This window comes from Episyrphus balteatus, chromosome 2, assembly GCF_945859705.1.
Source record: "Episyrphus balteatus chromosome 2, idEpiBalt1.1, whole genome shotgun sequence".
In the NCBI taxonomy this organism is placed as follows: domain Eukaryota; kingdom Metazoa; phylum Arthropoda; class Insecta; order Diptera; family Syrphidae; genus Episyrphus; species Episyrphus balteatus.
In genome coordinates, this window is record NC_079135.1 from 43,728,868 (window position 1) to 43,753,576 (window position 24,709).

The 24,709-nt window shown below is 29.4% G+C and overlaps 1 protein-coding gene across 4 annotated transcripts in view; it reads left to right on the forward strand.

Annotated features, from left to right (window-relative positions):
• The window catches only part of LOC129908796 (la-related protein Larp4B), a 71,663-nt gene that overhangs the window by 33,071 nt on the left and 13,883 nt on the right, over nt 1-24,709 (forward strand). The window contains exon 1 of one of the 4 annotated variants that reach the window (XM_055985560.1): nt 14,172-14,883. The exons of the other annotated variants lie outside the window; for them this stretch is intronic. Coding sequence (XP_055841535.1) covers nt 14,868-14,883 — 16 coding nt within the window. The 5' untranslated portion in view covers nt 14,172-14,867. Of the gene's footprint in view, nt 1-14,171; nt 14,884-24,709 lie in introns of those variants that run through there. 4 annotated transcript variants of the gene reach the window in all.

Genomic DNA, 24,709 nt, shown 5'->3' on the forward strand with positions numbered 1-24,709 from the left:
ATAAATTTTGCTATAATCTATCGTAACTCGACGATTTTCATCAAATTATGTCAAAAAATAATTTGTCGCGCCCTTATTTTGGAAGAAACATCCAAAAAGGTGAATTTCCAAAAGTTAGCACTACCATATGAAAACTTTTTGTTTATAAGACTTTTTGATGAAAATTTGTTATAAACAATTGTCGTAAACGTCTACTATGAAATTCAATCATAAAAAAATTTGTCGCGTCCTTACTTTAGCAACCAGACCCCCTTAACTGAGACAACTAAAATCAGAATTTTTTTTTTTTTTTAATTTTGATTTTTTTCTTTATAAATGCTTATTTCCTATAAATTTTGCTATAATCTATCGTAACTCGACGATTTTCATCAAATTATGTCAAAAAATAATTTGTCGCGCCCTTATTTTGGAAGAAACATCCAAAAAGGTGAATTTCCAAAAGTTAGCACTACCATATGAAAACTTTTTGTTTATAAGACTTTTTGATGAAAATTTGTTATAAACAATTGTCGTAAAACGTCTACTATGAAATTCAATCATAAAAAAATTTGTCGCGTCCTTACTTTAGCAACCAGACCCCCTTAACTGAGGCGACTAAAATCAGAAAATTTTTTTTTAATATATAATTTTTTTTTCTTTATTAATGCTTATTTCCTATAAATTTTGCTATAATCTATCGTAACTCGACGATTTTCATCAAATTATGTCAAAAAATAATTTGTCGCGCCCTTATTTTGGAAGAAACATCCAAAAAGGTGAATTTCCAAAAGTTAGCACTACCATATGAACACTTTTTGTTTATAAGACTTTTTGATGAAAATTTGTTATAAACAATTGTCGTAAAACGTCTACTATGAAATTCAATCATAAAAAAATTTGTCGCGTCCTTACTTTAGCAACCAGACCCCCTTAACTGAGGCAACTAAAATCAGAATTTTTTTTTTTTAAATTTTGATTTTTTTCTTTATAAATGCTTATTTCCTATAAATTTTGCTATAATCTATCGTAACTCGACGATTTTCATCAAATTATGTCAAAAAATAATTTGTCGCGCCCTTATTTTGGAAGAAACATCCAAAAAGGTGAATTTCCAAAAGTTAGCACTACCATATGAACACTTTTTGTTTATAAGACTTTTTGATGAAAATTTGTTATAAACAATTGTCGTAAAACGTCTACTATGAAATTCAATCATAAAAAAATTTGTCGCGTCCTTACTTTAGCAACCAGACCCCCTTAACTGAGGCAACTAAAATCAGAATTTTTTTTTTTTTTAATTTTGATTTTTTTCTTTATAAATGCTTATTTCCTATAAATTTTGCTATAATCTATCGTAACTCGACGATTTTCATCAAATTATGTCAAAAAATAATTTGTCGCGCCCTTATTTTGGAAGAAACATCCAAAAAGGTGAATTTCCAAAAGTTAGCACTACCATATGAAAACTTTTTGTTTATAAGACTTTTTGATGAAAATTTGTTATAAACAATTGTCGTAAAACGTCTACTATGAAATTCAATCATAAAAAAATTTGTCGCGTCCTTACTTTAGCAACCGGACCGCCTTAACTGAGGCGACTAAAATCAGAAAAATTTTTTTTTAATATATAATTTTTTTTTTCTTTATTAATGCTTATTTCCTATAAATTTTGCTATAATCTATCGTAACTCGACGATTTTCATCAAATTATGTCAAAAAATAATTTGTCGCGCCCTTATTTTGGAAGAAACATCCAAAAAGGTGAATTTCCAAAAGTTAGCACTACCATATGAAAACTTTTTGTTTATAAGACTTTTTGATGAAAATTTGTTATAAACAATTGTCGTAAAACGTCTACTATGAAATTCAATCATAAAAAAATTTGTCGCGTCCTTACTTTAGCAACCAGACCCCCTTAACTGAGGCGACTAAAATCAGAAAAATTTTTTTTTAATATATAATTTTTTTTTTCTTTATTAATGCTTATTTCCTATAAATTTTGCTATAATCTATCGTAACTCGACGATTTTCATCAAATTATGTCAAAAAATAATTTGTCGCGCCCTTATTTTGGAAGAAACATCCAAAAAGGTGAATTTCCAAAAGTTAGCACTACCATATGAACACTTTTTGTTTATAAGACTTTTTGATGAAAATTTGTTATAAACAATTGTCGTAAAACGTCTACTATGAAATTCAATCATAAAAAAATTTGTCGCGTCCTTACTTTAGCAACCAGACCCCCTTAACTGACTCAACTAAAATCAGAATTTTTTTTTTTTTTAATTTTGATTTTTTTCTTTATAAATGCTTATTTCCTATAAATTTTGCTATAATCTATCGTAACTCGACGATTTTCATCAAATTATGTCAAAAAATAATTTGTCGCGCCCTTATTTTGGAAGAAACATCCAAAAAGGTGAATTTCCAAAAGTTAGCACTACCATATGAACACTTTTTGTTTATAAGACTTTTTGATGAAAATTTGTTATAAACAATTGTCGTAAAACGTCTACTATGAAATTCAATCATAAAAAAATTTGTCGCGTCCTTACTATAGCAACCAGACCCCCTTAACTGAGGCAACTAAAATCAGAATTTTTTTTTTTTTTAATTTTGATTTTTTTCTTTATAAATGCTTATTTCCTATAAATTTTGCTATAATCTATCGTAACTCGACGATTTTCATCAAATTATGTCAAAAAATAATTTGTCGCGCCCTTATTTTGGAAGAAACATCCAAAAAGGTGAATTTCCAAAAGTTAGCACTACCATATGAAAACTTTTTGTTTATAAGACTTTTTGATGAAAATTTGTTATAAACAATTGTCGTAAAACGTCTACTATGAAATTCAATCATAAAAAAATTTGTCGCGTCCTTACTTTAGCAACCAGACCCCCTTAACTGAGGCGACTAAAATCAGAAAAATTTTTTTTTAATATATAATTTTTTTTTTCTTTATTAATGCTTATTTCCTATAAATTTTGCTATAATCTATCGTAACTCGACGATTTTCATCAAATTATGTCAAAAAATAATTTGTCGCGCCCTTATTTTGGAAGAAACATCCAAAAAGGTGAATTTCCAAAAGTTAGCACTACCATATGAACACTTTTTGTTTATAAGACTTTTTGATGAAAATTTGTTATAAACAATTGTCGTAAAACGTCTACTATGAAATTCAATCATAAAAAAATTTGTCGCGTCCTTACTTTAGCAACCAGACCCCCTTAACTGAGGCAACTAAAATCAGAATTTTTTTTTTTTTTTAATTTTGATTTTTTTCTTTATAAATGCTTATTTCCTATAAATTTTGCTATAATCTATCGTAACTCGATGATTTTCATCAAATTATGTCAAAAAATAATTTGTCGCGCCCTTATTTTGGAAGAAACATCCAAAAAGGTGAATTTCCAAAAGTTAGCACTACCATATGAACACTTTTTGTTTATAAGACTTTTTGATGAAAATTTGTTATAAACAATTGTCGTAAAACGTCTACTATGAAATTCAATCATAAAAAAATTTGTCGCGTCCTTACTTTAGCAACCAGACCCCCTTAACTGAGGCAACTAAAATCAGAATTTTTTTTTTTTTTTAATTTTGATTTTTTTCTTTATAAATGCTTATTTCCTATAAATTTTGCTATAATCTATCGTAACTCGATGATTTTCATCAAATTATGTCAAAAAATAATTTGTCGCGCCCTTATTTTGGAAGAAACATCCAAAAAGGTGAATTTCCAAAAGTTAGCACTACCATATGAACACTTTTTGTTTATAAGACTTTTTGATGAAAATTTGTTATAAACAATTGTCGTAAAACGTCTACTATGAAATTCAATCATAAAAAAATTTGTCGCGTCCTTACTTTAGCAACCAGACCCCCTTAACTGAGGCAACTAAAATCAGAATTTTTTTTTTTTTTTAATTTTGATTTTTTTCTTTATAAATGCTTATTTCCTATAAATTTTGCTATAATCTATCGTAACTCGACGATTTTCATCAAATTATGTCAAAAAATAATTTGTCGCGCCCTTATTTTGGAAGAAACATCCAAAAAGGTGAATTTCCAAAAGTTAGCACTACCATATGAAAACTTTTTGTTTATAAGACTTTTTGATGAAAATTTGTTATAAACAATTGTCGTAAAACGTCTACTATGAAATTCAATCATAAAAAAATTTGTCGCGTCCTTACTTTAGCAACCAGACCCCCTTAACTGAGGCAACTAAAATCAGAATTTTTTTTTTTTTAAATTTTGATTTTTTTCTTTATAAATGCTTATTTCCTATAAATTTTGCTATAATCTATCGTAACTCGACGATTTTCATCAAATTATGTCAAAAAATAATTTGTCGCGCCCTTATTTTGGAAGAAACATCCAAAAAGGTGAATTTCCAAAAGTTAGCACTACCATATGAACACTTTTTGTTTATAAGACTTTTTGATGAAAATTTGTTATAAACAATTGTCGTAAAACGTCTACTATGAAATTCAATCATAAAAAAATTTGTCGCGTCCTTACTTTAGCAACCAGACCCCCTTAACTGAGGCAACTAAAATCAGAATTTTTTTTTTTTTTTAATTTTGATTTTTTTCTTTATAAATGCTTATTTCCTATAAATTTTGCTATAATCTATCGTAACTCGACGATTTTCATCAAATTATGTCAAAAAATAATTTGTCGCGCCCTTATTTTGGAAGAAACATCCAAAAAGGTGAATTTCCAAAAGCTAGCACTACCATATGAAAACTTTTTGTTTATAAGACTTTTTGATGAAAATTTGTTATAAACAATTGTCGTAAAACGTCTACTATGAAATTCAATCATAAAAAAATTTGTCGCGTCCTTACTTTAGCAACCAGACCCCCTTAACTGAGGCGACTAAAATCAGAAAAATTTTTTTTTAATATATAATTTTTTTTTTCTTTATTAATGCTTATTTCCTATAAATTTTGCTATAATCTATCGTAACTCGACGATTTTCATCAAATTATGTCAAAAAATAATTTGTCGCGCCCTTATTTTGGAAGAAACATCCAAAAAGGTGAATTTCCAAAAGTTAGCACTACCATATGAACACTTTTTGTTTATAAGACTTTTTGATGAAAATTTGTTATAAACAATTGTCGTAAAACGTCTACTATGAAATTCAATCATAAAAAAATTTGTCGCGTCCTTACTTTAGCAACCAGACCCCCTTAACTGAGGCAACTAAAATCAGAATTTTTTTTTTTTTTTAATTTTGATTTTTTTCTTTATAAATGCTTATTTCCTATAAATTTTGCTATAATCTATCGTAACTCGACGATTTTCATCAAATTATGTCAAAAAATAATTTGTCGCGCCCTTATTTTGGAAGAAACATCCAAAAAGGTGAATTTCCAAAAGCTAGCACTACCATATGAAAACTTTTTGTTTATAAGACTTTTTGATGAAAATTTGTTATAAACAATTGTCGTAAAACGTCTACTATGAAATTCAATCATAAAAAAATTTGTCGCGTCCTTACTTTAGCAACCAGACCCCCTTAACTGAGGCGACTAAAATCAGAAATTTTTTTTTTTAATATATAATTTTTTTTTTTTTATTAATGCTTATTTCCTATAAATTTTGCTATAATCTATCGTAACTCGACGATTTTCATCAAATTATGTCAAAAAATAATTTGTCGCGCCCTTATTTTGGAAGAAACATCCAAAAAGGTGAATTTCCAAAAGTTAGCACTACCATATGAAAACTTTTTGTTTATAAGACTTTTTGATGAAAATTTGTTATAAACAATTGTCGTAAAACGTCTACTATGAAATTCAATCATAAAAAAATTTGTCGCGTCCTTACTTTAGCAACCAGACCCCCTTAACTGAGGCAACTAAAATCAGAATTTTTTTTTTTTTTAATTTTGATTTTTTTCTTTATAAATACTTATTTCCTATAAATTTTGCTATAATCTATCGTAACTCGACGATTTTCATCAAATTATGTCAAAAAATAATTTGTCGCGCCCTTATTTTGGAAGAAACATCCAAAAAGGTGAATTTCCAAAAGTTAGCACTACCATATGAAAACTTTTTGTTTATAAGACTTTTTGATGAAAATTTGTTATAAACAATTGTCGTAAAACGTCTACTATGAAATTCAATCATAAAAAAATTTGTCGCGTCCTTACTTTAGCAACCAGACCCCCTTAACTGAGGCGACTAAAATCAGAAAATTTTTTTTTTAATATATAATTTTTTTTTCTTTATTAATGCTTATTTCCTATAAATTTTGCTATAATCTATCGTAACTCGACGATTTTCATCAAATTATGTCAAAAAATAATTTGTCGCGCCCTTATTTTGGAAGAAACATCCAAAAAGGTGAATTTCCAAAAGTTAGCACTACCATATGAACACTATTTGTTTATAAGACTTTTTGATGAAAATTTGTTATAAACAATTGTCGTAAAACGTCTACTATGAAATTCAATCATAAAAAAATTTGTCGCGTCCTTACTTTAGCAACCAGACCCCCTTAACTGAGGCAACTAAAATCAGAATTTTTTTTTTTTTTAATTTTGATTTTTTTCTTTATAAATGCTTATTTCCTATAAATTTTGCTATAATCTATCGTAACTCGACGATTTTCATCAAATTATGTCAAAAAATAATTTGTCGCGCCCTTATTTTGGAAGAAACATTCAAAAAGGTGAATTTCCAAAAGTTAGCACTAAAATATGAAAACTTTTTGTTTATAAGACTTTTTGATGAAAATTTGTTATAAACAATTGTCGTAAAACGTCTACTATGAAAATCAATCATAAAAAAATTTGTCGCGTCCTTACTTTAGCAACCAGACCCCCTTAACTGAGGCAACTAAAATCAGAATTTTTTTTTTTTTTTTAATTTTGATTTTTTTCTTTATAAATGCTTATTTCCTATAAATTTTGCTATAATCTATCGTAACTCGACGATTTTCATCAAATTATGTCAAAAAATAATTTGTCGCGCCCTTATTTTGGAAGAAACATCCAAAAAGGTGAATTTCCAAAAGTTAGCACTACCATATGAAAACTTTTTGTTTATAAGACTTTATGATGAAAATTTGTTATAAACAATTGATAGTAGACGTTTTACGACAATTGTTTATAGCAAATTTTCATCAAAAAGTCTTATAAACAAAAAGTTTTCATATGGTAGTGCTAGGTTTTGGTAATTCACCTTTTTGGGTGTTTCTTAAAAAATAAGGGCGCTACAAATTATTTTGTTGGCATAATTTGTTGAAAGTCGTCGAGTTACGATAGATTATGGCAAAATTTATAGGAAATAAGGATTAATAAAGAAAAAAAAATTATATATTAAAAAAAAATTTTCTGATTTTAGTCGCCTCAGTTAAGGGGGTCTGGTTGCTGAAGTAAGGACGCGACAAATTTTTTTATGATTGAATTTTCATCAAAAAATCTTATAAACAAAAAGTTTTCATATTTTAGTGCTAACTTTTGGAAATTCACCTTTTTGAATGTTTCTTCCAAAATAAGGGCGCGACAAATTATTTTTTGACATAATTTGATGAAAATCGTCGAGTTACGATAGATTATAGCAAAATTTATAGGAAATAAGCATTTATAAAGAAAAAAATCAAAATTAAAAAAAAAAAAAATTCTGATTTTAGTTGCCTCAGTTAAGGGGGTCTGGTTGCTAAAGTAAGGACGCGACAAATTTTTTTATGATTGAATTTCATAGTAGACGTTTTACGACAATTGTTTATAACAAATTTTCATCAAAAAGTCTTATAAACAAATAGTGTTCATATGGTAGTGCTAACTTTTGGAAATTCACCTTTTTGGATGTTTCTTCCAAAATAAGGGCGCGACAAATTATTTTTTGACATAATTTGATGAAAATCGTCGAGTTACGATAGATTATAGCAAAATTTATAGGAAATAAGCATTAATAAAGAAAAAAAAATTATATATTAAAAAAAAATTTTTCTGATTTTAGTCGCCTCAGTTAAGGGGGTCTGGTTGCTAAAGTAAGGACGCGACAAATTTTTTTATGATTGAATTTCATAGTAGACGTTTTACGACAATTGTTTATAACAAATTTTCATCAAAAAGTCTTATAAACAAAAAGTTTTCATATGGTAGTGCTAACTTTTGGAAATTCACCTTTTTGGATGTTTCTTCCAAAATAAGGGCGCGACAAATTATTTTTTGACATAATTTGATGAAAATCGTCGAGTTACGATAGATTATAGCAAAATTTATAGGAAATAAGCATTAATAAAGAAAAAAAAATTATATATTAAAAAAAAAAATTTCTGATTTTAGTCGCCTCAGTTAAGGGGGTCTGGTTGCTAAAGTAAGGACGCGACAAATTTTTTTATGATTGAATTTCATAGTAGACGTTTTACGACAATTGTTTATAACAAATTTTCATCAAAAAGTCTTATAAACAAAAAGTTTTCATATGGTAGTGCTAACTTTTGGAAATTCACCTTTTTGGATGTTTCTTCCAAAATAAGGGCGCGACAAATTATTTTTTGACATAATTTGATGAAAATCGTCGAGTTACGATAGATTATAGCAAAATTTATAGGAAATAAGCATTAATAAAGAAAAAAAAATTATATATTAAAAAAAAAAATTTCTGATTTTAGTCGCCTCAGTTAAGGGGGTCTGGTTGCTAAAGTAAGGACGCGACAAATTTTTTTATGATTGAATTTCATAGTAGACGTTTTACGACAATTGTTTATAACAAATTTTCATCAAAAAGTCTTATAAACAAAAAGTTTTCATATGGTAGTGCTAACTTTTTGAAATTCACCTTTTTGGATGTTTCTTCCAAAATAAGGGCGCGACAAATTATTTTTTGACATAATTTGATGAAAATCGTCGAGTTACGATAGATTATAGCAAAATTTATAGGAAATAAGCATTAATAAAGAAAAAAAAATTATATATTAAAAAAAAAATTTTCTGATTTTAGTCGCCTCAGTTAAGGGGGTCTGGTTGCTAAAGTAAGGACGCGACAAATTTGTTTATGATTGAATTTCATAGTAGACGTTTTACGACAATTGTTTATAACAAATTTTCATCAAAAAGTCTTATAAACAAAAAGTTTTCATATGGTAGTGCTAACTTTTGGAAATTCACCTTTTTGGATGTTTCTTCCAAAATAAGGGCGCGACAAATTATTTTTTGACATAATTTGATGAAAATCGTCGAGTTACGATAGATTATAGCAAAATTTATAGGAAATAAGCATTAATAAAGAAAAAAAAATTATATATTAAAAAAAAAATTTTCTGATTTTAGGCGCCTCAGTTAAGGGGGTCTGGTTGCTAAAGTAAGGACGCGACAAATTTTTTTATGATTGAATTTCATAGTAGACGTTTTACGACAGTTGTTTATAACAAATTTTCATCAAAAAGTCTTATAAACAAAAAGTTTTCATATGGTAGTGCTAACTTTTGGAAATTCACCTTTTTGGATGTTTCTTCCAAAATAAGGGCGCGACAAATTATTTTTTGACATAATTTGATGAAAATCGTCGAGTTACGATAGATTATAGCAAAATTTAAAGGAAATAAGCATTAATAAAGAAAAAAAAATTATATATTAAAAAAAAATTTTCTGATTTTAGTCGCCTCAGTTAAGGGGGTCTGGTTGCTAAAGTAAGGACGCGACAAATTTTTTTATGATTGAATTTCATAGTAGACGTTTTACGACAATTGTTTATAACAAATTTTCATCAAAAAGTCTTATAAACAAAAAGTTTTCATATGGTAGTGCTAACTTTTGGAAATTCACCTTTTTGAATGTTTCTTCCAAAATAAGGGCGCGACAAATTATTTTTTGACATAATTTGATGAAAATCGTCGAGTTACGATAGATTATAGCAAAATTTATAGGAAATAAGCATTTATAAAGAAAAAAATCAAAATTTAAAAAAAAAAAAATTCTGATTTTAGTTGCCTCAGTTAAGGGGGTCTGGTTGCTAAAGTAAGGACGCGACAAATTTTTTTATGATTGAATTTCATAGTAGACGTTTTACGACAATTGTTTATAACAAATTTTCATCAAAAAGTCTTATAAACAAAAAGTTTTCATATGGTAGTGCTAACTTTTGGAAATTCACCTTTTTGGATGTTTCTTCCAAAATAAGGGCGCGACAAATTATTTTTTGACATAATTTGATGAAAATCGTCGAGTTACGATAGATTATAGCAAAATGTATAGGAAATAAGCATTAATAAAGAAAAAAAAATTATATATTAAAAAAAAAATTTTCTGATTTTAGTCGCCTCAGTTAAGGGGGTCTGGTTGCTAAAGTAAGGACGCGACAAATTTTTTTATGATTGAATTTCATAGTAGACGTTTTACGACAATTGTTTATAACAAATTTTCATCAAAAAGTCTTATAAACAAAAAGTTTTCATATGGTAGTGCTAACTTTTGGAAATTCACCTTTTTGGATGTTTCTTCCAAAATAAGGGCGCGACAAATTATTTTTTGACATAATTTGATGAAAATCGTCGAGTTACGATAGATTATAGCAAAATGTATAGGAAATAAGCATTAATAAAGAAAAAAAAATTATATATTAAAAAAAAAATTTTCTGATTTTAGTCGCCTCAGTTAAGGGGGTCTGGTTGCTAAAGTAAGGACGCGACAAATTTTTTTATGATTGAATTTCATAGTAGACGTTTTACGACAATTGTTTATAACAAATTTTCATCAAAAAGTCTTATAAACAAAAAGTTTTCATATGGTAGTGCTAACTTTTGGAAATTCACCTTTTTGAATGTTTCTTCCAAAATAAGGGCGCGACAAATTATTTTTTGACATAATTTGATGAAAATCGTCGAGTTACGATAGATTATAGCAAAATTTATAGGAAATAAGCATTTATAAAGAAAAAAATCAAAATTTAAAAAAAAAAAAATTCTGATTTTAGTTGCCTCAGTTAAGGGGGTCTGGTTGCTAAAGTAAGGACGCGACAAATTTTTTTATGATTGAATTTCATAGTAGACGTTTTACGACAATTGTTTATAACAAATTTTCATCAAAAAGTCTTATAAACAAAAAGTTTTCATATGGTAGTGCTAACTTTTGGAAATTCACCTTTTTGGATGTTTCTTCCAAAATAAGGGCGCGACAAATTATTTTTTGACATAATTTGATGAAAATCGTCGAGTTACGATAGATTATAGCAAAATTTATAGGAAATAAGCATTAATAAAGAAAAAAAAATTATATATTAAAAAAAAAATTTTCTGATTTTAGTCGCCTCAGTTAAGGGGGTCTGGTTGCTAAAGTAAGGACGCGACAAATTTTTTTATGATCGAATTTCATAGTAGACGTTTTACGACAATTGTTTATAACAAATTTTCATCAAAAAGTCTTATAAACAAAAAGTTTTCATATGGTAGTGCTAGGTTTTTGTATTTCATTTTTCATATAGAAGTACTAGCTTTGGGTAATTCGCTTAATTTTGCATTTTTTGCAAAATAAGGGTGGGAAAATTTTTTATTTTGCATAATCTATTAAAAATCATCGAGGGACAGTAGATTATTGAAAAAATTTATAGTAATTGGGCATTTTGAAAAAAAAAAAAATTCTTTGTAAGGGTAATTATATGAAATTCAGTTTATGGGTCCTAATTTCCAAAATAATAACGTGAGAAATTTTTTTTTTAATGCCATCGGTCTACGACAAAATCACGACAATTATTTGCATACTTTTTTTCCATTTAAAGCTCGTATTAAGATTTTGGAGGGGTGGTAGTGCTAACTTGACTGTCAAGTTAGCACTACCAGGGGTTATTTAAAAAAAAAAAAATTTAATTTTTTTTTTGAGTATGCCACTTTTCTACGACAAAATCACGACAATTAATTGCATACTCACTTTTCGTTTTAAAATTCGTTTTGAGACATTTTGAGGGGTGGTAGTGCTAACTTGACTGTCAAGTTAGCACTACCAGGGGTTATTTTTAAAAAAAACAGTCGCGACAAATTTTTTTCTTTCACGACAAATTTACGACAAATTCACGACAATTAACTGCATCATTAGATTTTCGAAATTCGAAAATGGTAATGCTAACTTGACAGACATGTATTATATGTTTTTGTTTTAATTGAATTGAATTCTAAAAAAGTGGCACAGACTAAAAGGTAGTGGCTCGGTAGCACAGGCTGAAAAAAAGTTGGCATTGTGCCACTAAAGTGGCACAGCGGTAACGCAGATTTTAGCACATGAATAGCAACTGACGAAATCTTGACCTAAATGCTTGACCAAAGACTCGGGAAATTCTTGTCAGACTTTAGCTTGAGACAAATTTTTACTTGAGTAACGACTCTTAATTCCGCCCTTAGTGTTTCTTAAGAAACTTTCATTGATTATCTTGTCAGACAACGACAAGCTTTTTGGCGGGTCGAAAAACATAGATACCTACCTAATTCGCTTAAAACCCTTTCTTATCTTACTTTGTGGTACGGATAGATTAAGTTCCCCACAAATCTTATAAGAAGTCGCAAAAGGATCTTTAGAAAAACTTTATTCGTCTATCAGTTTTTACGGATTATTATCCATTTGTGACAATTATCCATTTGTGACCTATTGCAATTTGAGACACCAATTCTTACTAAACTTTTAGACCTTTTCAATAATGTATAATATATTTGTTTTGGTTTAACCCAATAAATCAAAACTAAAAAAATACCTCGTTTGATTTTTTTTTTTTGAGTTTTTTTTTTTTGGTGCAACCAAACCAAATATTTTATACATTATTGAAAAGGTCTAAAAGTTTTCTATCTAAAACAGTCAAGAAATCTTAAATTGGTGAAAATTTGACGAAGCTAGATTTTTTGGAAGGATGAAAGTCTAAAAAATCCGTTTTTCGGCCCTAAGTTCTAATTTTTAAGGTGTTACGGAATTTTTAAATACCGTTTTGTGATCGGTGTAACAATCTCTACAAAACGTAATAGGTTTTCGTTCGCGTATATTTTTAATTCCACAAAATTTAATTGTACAATTGTAAAAAATATGATTTTTTGCAACGTTTAAAAATCCATAACTTTTTTTCTTATGGTTTGCACTAAAATTTTCTTTCAGATAATGAAAGCTTATAAAAAATTTCGAATCGAATATAAGAAAAACGGTTTTTCTACATACTCCAGAAGTTAGCAAAAAATGCAATTGTTTATAACAAAATCAATTATTTATTAATAATTTGTTGTTTTTTAAAAAAATTTTTTTAGTTAATTGTTGTGTATACAATTGGTAATACCTATGTTTACCAAATTTCATTAATTTCTATGTTTTCATTACTGAGATACAGACATTTTAACAAAAAGACGCACAAAATTTCATTTGTTTATAACTTTTAACAAAATTGAAATTTTTCAAAAATACTTTGAAATATTATTTTTGACATATAAATCTTCCAATATATGCAAAAAAAAGTATCAAATTCGAGAAGTCGGTTTTAGGTGGCCCACTTGAGAAAATTTGACTCTATGCCACCAATTACCTACCTATTCAATGTTCAAATTATCATCAATATCTCATTAACCTTGCAAGCCTACGCATTCATGGCAAGCTGGTTGGTCAAGAATGAAGGAAGCCTTTTTGACAATGTTTCCTGGTTGAGGTGACAAGAATGCCTTAGCCAAATTCCTTACATAGTATTTTTTTTTATGATTTTTTTTGAAGTGCGGCCTTCAAAAATGTGACACTGGCTATCTCGGTTAAGTACGCATACAGAACTTCATATAATTATAATCAAAGTTGGGCGCTACATCGTGATCTTTCCTTAAATTCGTTTCCTTTTTGTAAGCCCATCATTGGTAAAAAAAAAAATAATGTGCTACTTACCCCTATGCGTGGGAGTGATCTTGCGCGGAATAATAAACACTTCATTAAAAAATACTTTCTGGCAATCTTGTTCTTAATTAATTGATTTTCTCTTAAATAACAAATCCCGAATATTTTCTCTTAAACGCATATTCTTTTTTTTTTTTGCTTTTCTCTTAAATGCAAATTATTTCGATAATACAAAGAGAAAAACACAAAAAAAAAAAAATTAATTTAAATCGCCCTGTTCCATTTCCATCTTCTTCGTTCTCAATTTTTCCGCACCTTCTTCTTGTATTCCTTTTATCATACCATTCCTTGAAATTTTCCCCACAAAAACGGAATTCAGAAACATTCCTCACACAGGCACAGGAAATTAAAAAAAAAACGCAAACGGCAAGCAAAAGTGCCGTCCTCTTTTGCCCGTTTCATTTCCATGCATGATTTTCATTTCTTCGCTGATAGAGAGACGACTGATTTTTATGATGATATGTCAAAAGTTTTTTTTATTCAACAATACGAAGAAAAAACTATAAAATAATTTGATTAAAACGCGTCTAGATAGTGAACAAATAGTTTTATTAAATAAAAAAAAGTGTTTTTGCTTCCTCTCCGACATAGTTTTCCATTAGAAAATAATCAACGGTATCGTGTGTTTTTTCGCAAAGCAAAAGAAAAAAAAAAGAAGAAAAAAAAAAAATTAATCAGATATTCTAGTGCAGAGGAAGAAGAGTATAAAGTGTATATTCGTTCGTGAGTGAGTTCGTGTGTGTGTATGTGAATTGTATATCTGTGTGTGTGTATTGGTGCGGTGCATTACAAAATTCATCGACCACGAAGTCGACTATACTCTACGACGACTACGACTTCGACGACTACAACGACGACGAAGACAACTACTCTACGAAAAAACGACTTGGACAACAACTACGACTCTTCTCTACCAAACTACGAGTACGAGTACGACGAGTACTAAGCTGAGGAAGAAAAATTCTTCTTTTTCTTTGCCTTTTCCCTTCACTCAACTCTAAAATCAACTCATACACAATGGAATACTACTTAGGTTAGAATTTATTTTACTTAAAAAATTTTTTATCTATAATTCTTTCCTTGTTAAGAGAACATTTTTTTTTGCAAAGAAAAAAAAAAAACCTTCAAACGAATAGAAAATATAGGTGAAACTCGGCTCTTTGCAATTAAAAAAAAAAAAAAGATAAAGAAGAAAAAGAAAAAAATAATCGAATCGAAAAAAAGAAAATAAAAAAAAAAAAAAAACAACTGCAGACAGTTTATATTTTTTTTTTAATTTTACTGGCGAAAACGGATGAAAATGAAGGAAAAAAAAAAATTTTACGATGATCGATGATGATGGTGTGGTGGTGATGATCATTGTGCGCTGTGACTGTCGAGTTTTCTTTTCTTTTTTTTTTTGCGAGAAATGAAAATCTTCCTCCCCCTTTGTGTGTCGACTTCTCCTTTCCTCTATATTATCCCTAACCTCTCACCCTGTAGGAAGAACAACTTGTGCAAAAAAATAAAAAAAAAAAAAAAAACGGCAACAACTCGGTGAAATTTGAAATTCTCCAACATTTTCATGGTGACCAGGGGTTCGGTTTATGTTTTTTTTTAGTTTAATTTGCATTGAGAAATTTAGTAATTAGGCTTGCCACTTGCGTGAGGTTATTGTCACATTTAATTATAACATTTCTATGAATTTTACTATTTTGTTAGGTATCATATCGCTTTCATATAAAAAAAGCAGTGTTTTTTGGTAACTCAGTACCTACTTAGCTTAGTAAAATTTTGCTCGAGAAACAACAACAAATGATTGCTAAGGATAAACAAAAGTTTTTTATTTGTTGGTTTACATTGATTTTTTTTTGTCTAAACTTATAGGTACCTACATTTTTTATCCTTCAAAAGCAAGGAATTATTAATAAAAATAAAAGTCATCATTTGTTGTTGTTTACATCCTAAAATGGCGAAAACGGATGAAAATACTGATAACCACAAAAACACGGCTAATAGGTATAAGCTTTTCCAGTTTTTAAAGTAAAATACAGTTGTGTTCAAAATAATAGTAGTGCCTGCAACAAAATAACATTTGTTATATTTACGGTGCTTCTATGGTTAAAAATTTAATTTCTTTGATGTCAAAGTTTGTAGCGGTCAATTACTAATAAATGTATCGTAATTTTAAAATGAAAAAGAAGGTGCCAATTCATTTTTCATTGATTTTTGGTTGTTCTTTCGAATTTGACCTGTTCAAAATAATAGTAGTTAAAGTTATTTTTTAAGAATTTAAAAGCGGTTTATAACTTAGAATATTTATTTTTGCTTTAAAAGTAAGTACTCATATAATTTGAATAATTTTTCAACAAAAAACGATTTGTTTCGGTTTTAATCTATTTAAAGTTCGAAGAGCAAAACACTGCAGTTCGGATAACAGAAACTTATACGAAAGCTGCTTCAAGAAGGGAAAACCTACTTGGAAATTCAAGTTTATATTAGGATGCTCCCCTACAATGGTAGCCAATGCAATAAAGTCAACGAAAGACCCGAAACGCGCGGTAGAAAAAGAAAAAAGCCCGCCGTAGATGACAGGCGTATTGTCCAGACGAGCAAAGTTGAGCCTTCTGCATCGTTGTTTCACATCCAGAAGGCTTTAAGCCTGGATTGCAGTGCAGTGAGCATTCGGAGGCGAATGTTAGACACTAATATGTACGCTTGAAGCCCACGAAAAGTTCAGCGAAACATGTTAAAAAGCGTATCCAGTTTGTAAAAGACCACATAAACTGGCCAGCAAAGTAATGGCGTAACATATTGTTTACTGATGAGAGCATATTTGTCCCCTTTGGTGGTACTGGATCTCCACAATATGTCCGACGTCCACCCAATACGGAATATGTTCCAAAGTATACGACGGAAACATTTAAACATGTAGGGTCGAAAATTTAAGTATTTTAACATATTTCTTTGTTAACAGCGGAACTTTTCGTGGACTTCAAGCGTACAAATTAGTGTCTAACATTCGCCTCCATATGTTCACTGCACTGCAATCCAGGCTTAAAGCCTTCTGGATGTGAAACAACGTTCAGAAGGCTCAACTTTGCTCGTCTGGACAATACGCCTGTCATCTACGGCGGGCTTTTTTCTTTTTCTACCGCGCGTTTCGGGTCTTTCGTTGACTTTATTGCATTGGCTACCATTGTAGGGGAGCATCCTAATATAAACTTGAATTTCCAAGTAGGTTTTCCCTTCTTGAAGCAGCTTTCGTATAAGTTTCTGTTATCCGAACTGCAGTGTTTTGCTCTTCGAACTTTAAATAGATTAAAACCGAAACAAATCGTTTTTTGTTGAAAAATTATTCAAATTATATGAGTACTTACTTTTAAAGCAAAAATAAATATTCTAAGTTATAAACCGCTTTTAAATTCTTAAAAAATAACTTTAACTACTATTATTTTGAACAGGTCAAATTCGAAAGAACAACCAAAAATCAATGAAAAATGAATTGGCACCTTCTTTTTCATTTTAAAATTACGATACATTTATTAGTAATTGACCGCTACAAACTTTGACATCAAAGAAATTAAATTTTTAACCATAGAAGCACCGTAAATATAACAAATGTTATTTTGTTGCAGGCACTACTATTATTTTGAACACAACTGTATGTGTAGTAGTAAGGTACAATTAAATACATAAAATATCGATACCTTCCCGTAAGATGTAACAACAAAAACATTACTGTTTATAAGAGCCAAACTTTGAACCAAAACTTTAGAACTTGGTACACTTTTACATCTCAATACTTTTTGTGCCAGCATAATTTTAACATAGGAGAACTTGGCTCTTTTTTTAACAGTAATGTTTTTGTTGTGATTTCACTATTTTTTGCAAGGTATGGCTGTAGAATTGAAAATCTCCATATTTGATGAAAATTCAGCGGAAATGGGCGATTGCCACGCCCCCTGTCTGAAATTCTCAAATTTTAAATTTTTTCCTTTGTATAAACTACCATCTCTACCATTCTACCAAATTTCACGATTCTACGATAATCAGAAGTGCTCTATAATATTTGATGAAAATTCAGCGGAAATGGGCGATTGCCACGCCCCCTGGCTGAAATTCTCAAATATTAAATTTTTTCCTTTGTATAAACTACCAGCTCTACCATTCTACCAAATTTCAAGATTCTACGATAATCAGAAGTGCTCTATAATATTTGATGAAAATTCAGCGGAAATGGGCGATTGCCACGCCCCCTGTCTGAAATTCTCAAATTTTAAATTGTTTGCTTTGTATAAACTACCAGCTCTACCATTCTACCAAATTTCAAGATTCTACGATAATCAGAAGTGCTCTATAATATTTTATTAAAATTCAGCGGAAATGGGCGATTGCTACGCCCCCTGGCTGAAATTCTCAAATATTAAATTTTTTCCTTTGTATAAACTACCAGCTCTACCATTCTACCAAATTTCAAGATTCTACGATAATCAGAAGTGCTCTATAATATTTGATGAAAATTCAGCGGAAATGGGCGGATGCCACGCCCCCTGAATTGAAAATCTCAAATTTTCGATTTTTTCCTTTGTATACACCACAAGTCCTATCACCGTGTAAAATTTCAAGTTTCTACGATATCGCACAGAGAAAAATATGACCCGCTAAAAGTTAACAGATTGCCATATTGTTTTACCGTCCATACATTTCATAAGGAAATCTAATTAAAATCAACGATTAATAAGGTTTTTTTAAGGAGATTTCTTATTATTTTTATAGAGAAAATCTTATTAAAATTTGACTGAAAAGTTGATTTTTTTTTGCAACTTAGCACTAGAACAAAAATCGCGATCAATATTTTATGGCAGGTTGGTTCAGGTGGTAAGGTGGGCGACTAATGATTTAAAGTCTCCAGTTCGATTCCCAGCCTGGTCATCGTTTTTTTTATTTTTTTGCAGATTTTAAAACAATAAGGAAAACCCGATTGTTTTAATAAGGTTTCCTTCTTGGATGAAAACCATAGAGAAATCTTATTGTTTTTGTTCTATTTTATGTGATCTATTTTTCTCTGTGCGGGAAGTTCTCCATAATTTTGATGATCTGTCAGTGAGTCAGTGAATCAGTGAGTCAGTTACGGTTTTTGCGATTTTTGAAGCCCTATATCTCAGAAACTACTCATCGTAGGAGGCTGAAATTTTGTGAGGTGTTTGGTTTTGACGAGCTCAACAAATGTAGTGAGTTTGAAATTTCTAGCATCTTTGGTGTGGAAGTTAGAGGGGGGTCGAAAATGGCCTGAGTTGTTTCCTGTAAATAAGGGTGTAGTGCCAAAGTTGCTAGAGAACTTGGCTGGGCACTACCGTGCCCCTTGATTTAGCGAATTTTTTTTTGAAAATTACTTTTTGATGAGGAAATGTTCTAGAGTTAAGCGCTACGTTTTGGTCCAGGTTTCACTACCCTATCATGTATGCAAATGAAACCAGAGACATTAAAATTGTGCAACCCATACATTTCCTCACTAGAATAATGTTGTTTTTACAACTGAAAGATTTAAGAAATGTCGCTTAATACATTTTTACGGGAAGGTTTCGATTTTTAATTTTATTTTCATATAAGTTCCCATCGGTTACATTCAGTGGCGGAAGCAGGACTTCGTCGTGTAGAAGGTTTTCGACGCACAATGGGGCAAAATTCAAAAAAGCTGGCATTTAATCGAATCATAAAGTTGAGCTTTGTTTTGAATAACCCAACTATTTCTCTTTGAAAAATAATAGAGAATCAGAAATGAGAGAGAAAAAATTAATTTAAACCACGTGTAATTCAGGAGATTGTCTCAAAGGAAGAGAAATATCACTTCTGGGTAGAATTTTTACGACTTTCTATCATTTTGGGTTGTTTCAATTAATTGTGTACTGTTTATTATTTATTACTTGTACAAAGTTGAATCTTTTTGAAATGGAATCAGTGAGGTCTAGTACGTTCTAATAAATTTTCTTTTTATGAAAAATATGTATTCAAAATATTTTAATTCCTAGTCAAAAATGAAAAATAACCTAAAAATAATGTGTTTTCTGCACTCTTCTGAAAACCTTAGTCTTTTAGTTGTGATCGCCGTAAAACGCCAATAAGTTTTAGATGTCATTTTGTTCTGGGTTTTATCTAGTTTTAGAATATGAAAAGTTTTCTTGCTACTTTTTGCTACCCTGTGAGAATTGTTCATTTTTAGTTGGTGACGTCATTTTCCATAAATCCTCATTTTTAGTCGAAATTTAGAGTGATAAAGACATTTAAATTATTATATTGGTTCATTTATTAAATGTGTACTTATGTATAGTAAAATATTAAAGAAAAATTAATTGAATAAATTTATTTAAACAAAATAAAAATAAAATAATAAAAAAAAACATACAAAATTTCAAAAGTGGCAACCCTAATTTTAATTTTTTTTATATATAATTGCAATTGCACTACTATTTTATAAATGGCATTCAAAGTTTAATTGAAAGTGATTGAGGATTTTCCGAGAAATTTCGTAAATCTTAAAAAAGTGTATGGGTGGTAACCCTAAAAATGGGCGTGGCCATTCGATATTTTGGCTATGAACTAACATTTGTATCAGTAATACTTGTTCCAAATTTTAAGTGTCTAGCTCTATTGGTTGATTTAATGCCACCTTTTTGCTATTTTGCCCCATTGTGCGACGGTTGATTTAGGTTTTTTAAATTTAATTTTAACGATACAGTTTCTTCTTCTTTCAAGCCATGAACTTTCAAATTCTATGAGAGTTCCCTCTCCAAAAGAATATTGTTCTTTGCTTTTTTTTTTTTAAACAAACACTTGTCTTCCTTCTTCAGAAAGTATGTTTTTTACAAGAATAAAAGGATAAAATGGAAAAAAGACAGTTTTTCTGAGAAAAAAGTTGTGTCAAATGCTCCTAATTTTACTGGCAAAATTTCACAATAAGAACTTTCTCAACATAACTTTTCGCCCGGAACTCCGGGTTTAATCTTCTTCACAGTTTTACAATACTTCAATTAGGCCACATTTATTCACCCTTAATTATTGCATTTAAAGTCTCTATTAATGGAGAGTGAATAAATTGGGCCTTAATGTTCTACAAATTTTGGGAAATTATTTTTTCCTACACAGAGAAAAATAGATCACATAAAATAGAACAAAAACAATAAGATTTCTCTATGGTTTTCATCCAAGAAGGAAACCTTATTAAAACAATCGGGTTTTCCTTATTGTTTTAAAATCTGCAAAAAAATAAAAAAAAACATGACCAGGCTGGGAATCGAACTGGAGACTTCAAATCATTAGTCGCCCACCTTACCACCTGAACCAACCTGCCATGAAAATATTGATCGCGATTTTTGTTCTAGTGCTAAGTTGCAAAAAAAATCAACTTTTCAGTCAAATTTTAATAAGATTTTCTCTATAAAAATAATAAGAAATCTCCTTAAAAAAACCTTATTAATCGTTGATTTTAATAAGATTTCCTTATGAAATGTATGGACGGTAAAACAATATGGCAATCTGTTAGTTTTAAGCGGGTCATATTTTTTTCTGTGTAAACTTGTAAAAACGACAAAAAAAAAAGGTTTTCTTTTTTTACAGTTTTACATAACTGCGACTAATTTTTGTGTAGGTATTATTTGTTTACACTAGTTTAAAAGAACTTCTTCAATACAATACACTGAGCGTCCCTGAAAAAAAAAAACACCTATTTTACTGAAGAAAAAAGGCGATTAGAGTCAGTTACTAACTTTGCGTTTTCAAAGAGGAACTTTTAACAAACAGTTCTGAAAAAGAAAAAACCCAAAACCGATATCGAATTGCTACTAGTTGCAATTTTTTGGATTGCTTTACTAACACCAATGTTTATTTTGCGTCACTTGAATAGAAACACTCATAAATTATGTGTATTAAACGATGAAAAAGCATGGACAATAGAGTACTTTAAAGGGTCGCTATTTAATTTCTAGTTTCCTATGCATTTAACATTGATTGATCAACTTTAATCTCAAATGTCTACCTGTAGTAGTTTATATCACTGACAATGCTTTCCACTGCTGGAAATTTTTCAATGATAGCTATAAGCTATAGAGGAAGTGGGGGCAAGACGGTTTTCGTACTATGTTGTATAAAAAAAAGTAAAATCGGCAACACTTGCAACATAAAATAGGTGCCCTTTGGTACGATCGATCACGTCTGTAATTTTTAGCAATTTCGGTTAAGACCCCGAAGAGTTACGGTAAATTTCGTGAATTTTCATCAAATTGTTATCGTTCATGTGAAAAGTCAGTTGTATTTTTGACACTGAAATAATTAAAATTTTTAACTTTTCCTTTTTTTTATAATAGAAAGTGCATATTAAAAAGTATTTTCTGCGAAAGAAGGAGTCATAAAGATAAATTTAAAAAAAAAAAAAAAATAATACAGAACATAAAAAATATGATATGACTGGGGCAAGACCGCCCATGGGCGAAATTGCAAGCTATGGTAGCTTAAACAAAGTGAAAAAAGAAGTTCACCGTTAAATCTTTCAAAAAGCTAAGCAACAGGCGCCAAACAATACTGTAATTGATGATTCTGATGAAGAGGACTTTGCAGATTGTATTTGTACCTTCTATCTGCAACTGTTTTCTTGATCCAATCCAAAGTATTGTTGGATTAAGTGCAAAATGTGTACCAAATGGTACCAAAAAGCTTGTGCTGGATTGAGAAATAATGAAAATATAGCATAATTGTGTTATTATTACAAATAGGCTGCATTTAAAACAATAGAAACAGTCTTTCTACCAACAAAATTTGATAGGGCGGTCTTACCCCCATGTGGGGGCAAGACGGTTTTTTGTGAGATGTGTTTTCAAAACTTATTATCTTTTGTTCAGTATTTTTTTATAATAATGAGAGTTTCTGCAAAAAACATTTAACTTAATGAATAAAAACTTTATTCTATTTCAAAGATGTTTTTTATTGGTTTTTAAGACAGTCAAACACTAAGTGGGCCGTCTTGCCCCCACTTTCCCTATATAACTGACTTGTCTAAAATCGCTGCAATAGTTTGTTTGAATGGCCGTATTATATATGTACATACCAACTTATTACTGACCTGAGTAAGCAATTTATGCTGTTAACAACAACAAACCATTGCTTTTATTTATTATTAGTAATCCTTTCATGTTGAAGGGGTCACACTGGTAAAAAAAAATTATCTGTAACCACAACAAACGAATTTGTTGATCTTTATCAACTATTTGTTGTTCACACCCGTGCAAAATTTTACTGAGGTAAGGAGTTACCAATAACACACGCCAAATGATAAGCATCAATCAAGCTGTCAAAAAACTAATTTTTAGCCTTTTTAATTTCACTAAACTGAACAAAACATCAGTTTTTTTTAGATTCATATCACAAAATAAATTGATTTTTCTTACCCCATCTTCTTACTTTTATCGTCGCTTTTGGAAACTTTTTGCAATGGATGAAGGTTCAAAAAATCGTTTTTTTTTTGAAAATTTTTACACAACCTTTTGTAATCAGTGCAACAAGCTCTACAAAATATGAAAGCTCTCTTTTTTTAAATCCCTCATTTTGAAATTAAATTATAAAAATTAGTTAGAAAAATAATCATTTAAAGTGTTAGTTATAGAATAATGATAAACAATGGATGGAAATGAAAATTTTAAAATGTATTTTTTGATCACAAAACTGAAAAAATTTTTTTTTTTAGCTTTAGTAATTTCTAAATTTCTTAAATTTAGTAATATAGATTATTTTTCTTAAACAGTGCAAAAGTACAAATTTTAAAACTAACTCCAGAGTGGAAAACTTTCAAAAAATGTTTTCAAAATTTTACATTTCCGAATCAATAGTAATTTTTGTATTCTTTATTACAGCAAACAAAAAGTGCTAATAAGAAACAGCTTTTATTTTTTTTATATATTTCGTTTTTTTTTGTATTGCTGGATTAAATATTAAGAATTCTTATTTTACCTTTTTGTTTTGCTTCTTTAATTCCATTAAAAACGCAATTTTTATTTTTATATTATCGATATATTTCGAGGGCCTTTTTGCCTCATCATCAGGATCTAGTAATAAAAACATGCTAAACGCATGTTTAATGTTTTAAAAAAATTTTTGTTTTTTTTTTTTATTTCAAAACAAATTTCTATTGAAATTTAATTTGTATAATTTTTAAAAGGAAAGAGATACGAATTAAATCATTAATTTATTGTTAGTATTTTTGGTAGGTAAAACTGTAAATTTATTAATGTATTTTAGTATTAAACGCATGTTTTTATTACTAGATCCTGATGATGAGGCAAAAAGGCCCTCGAAATATATCGATAATATAAAAATAAAAATTGCGTTTTTAATGAAGCAAAACAAAAAGGTAAAATAAGCTTTTATTTTGTATTTTTGTATTTTCCCAACAACTACCTTATGCAGTGTTGGCGTACCTAATACGATTATTTTATGTTTGCAAATCTGTGATAAATCATTTATGATCGGTTATTTTTAAAACGATTTAGTTAGAAATGCCAAAAAAAAAGCAAAAGCTTTTCAATATTAATCCATGAGAAGCTAAAGGAACTTAGGAACTTCTTGGCAGGGTTTTACCAACCAAGCTTCGCATTTTAATACAAATATCGTTGGCTTAGAGTGCAACCCTGCTAACTTCACAACACGCGAAATCTCTATCAAGATAAAATTTAATGCTGAAATAATTTACTCTCTTCTATTGGCGATTGGTAAAGTTGAAATGCGCTACCGGTGGTCAAAACAAAAACTAAAATAAACAGGACGGAAGGAACAGCATCCGACATTTTACTTTTGTTTTGTTAGGACTTTTGACATGGACGCCATATTTAGAA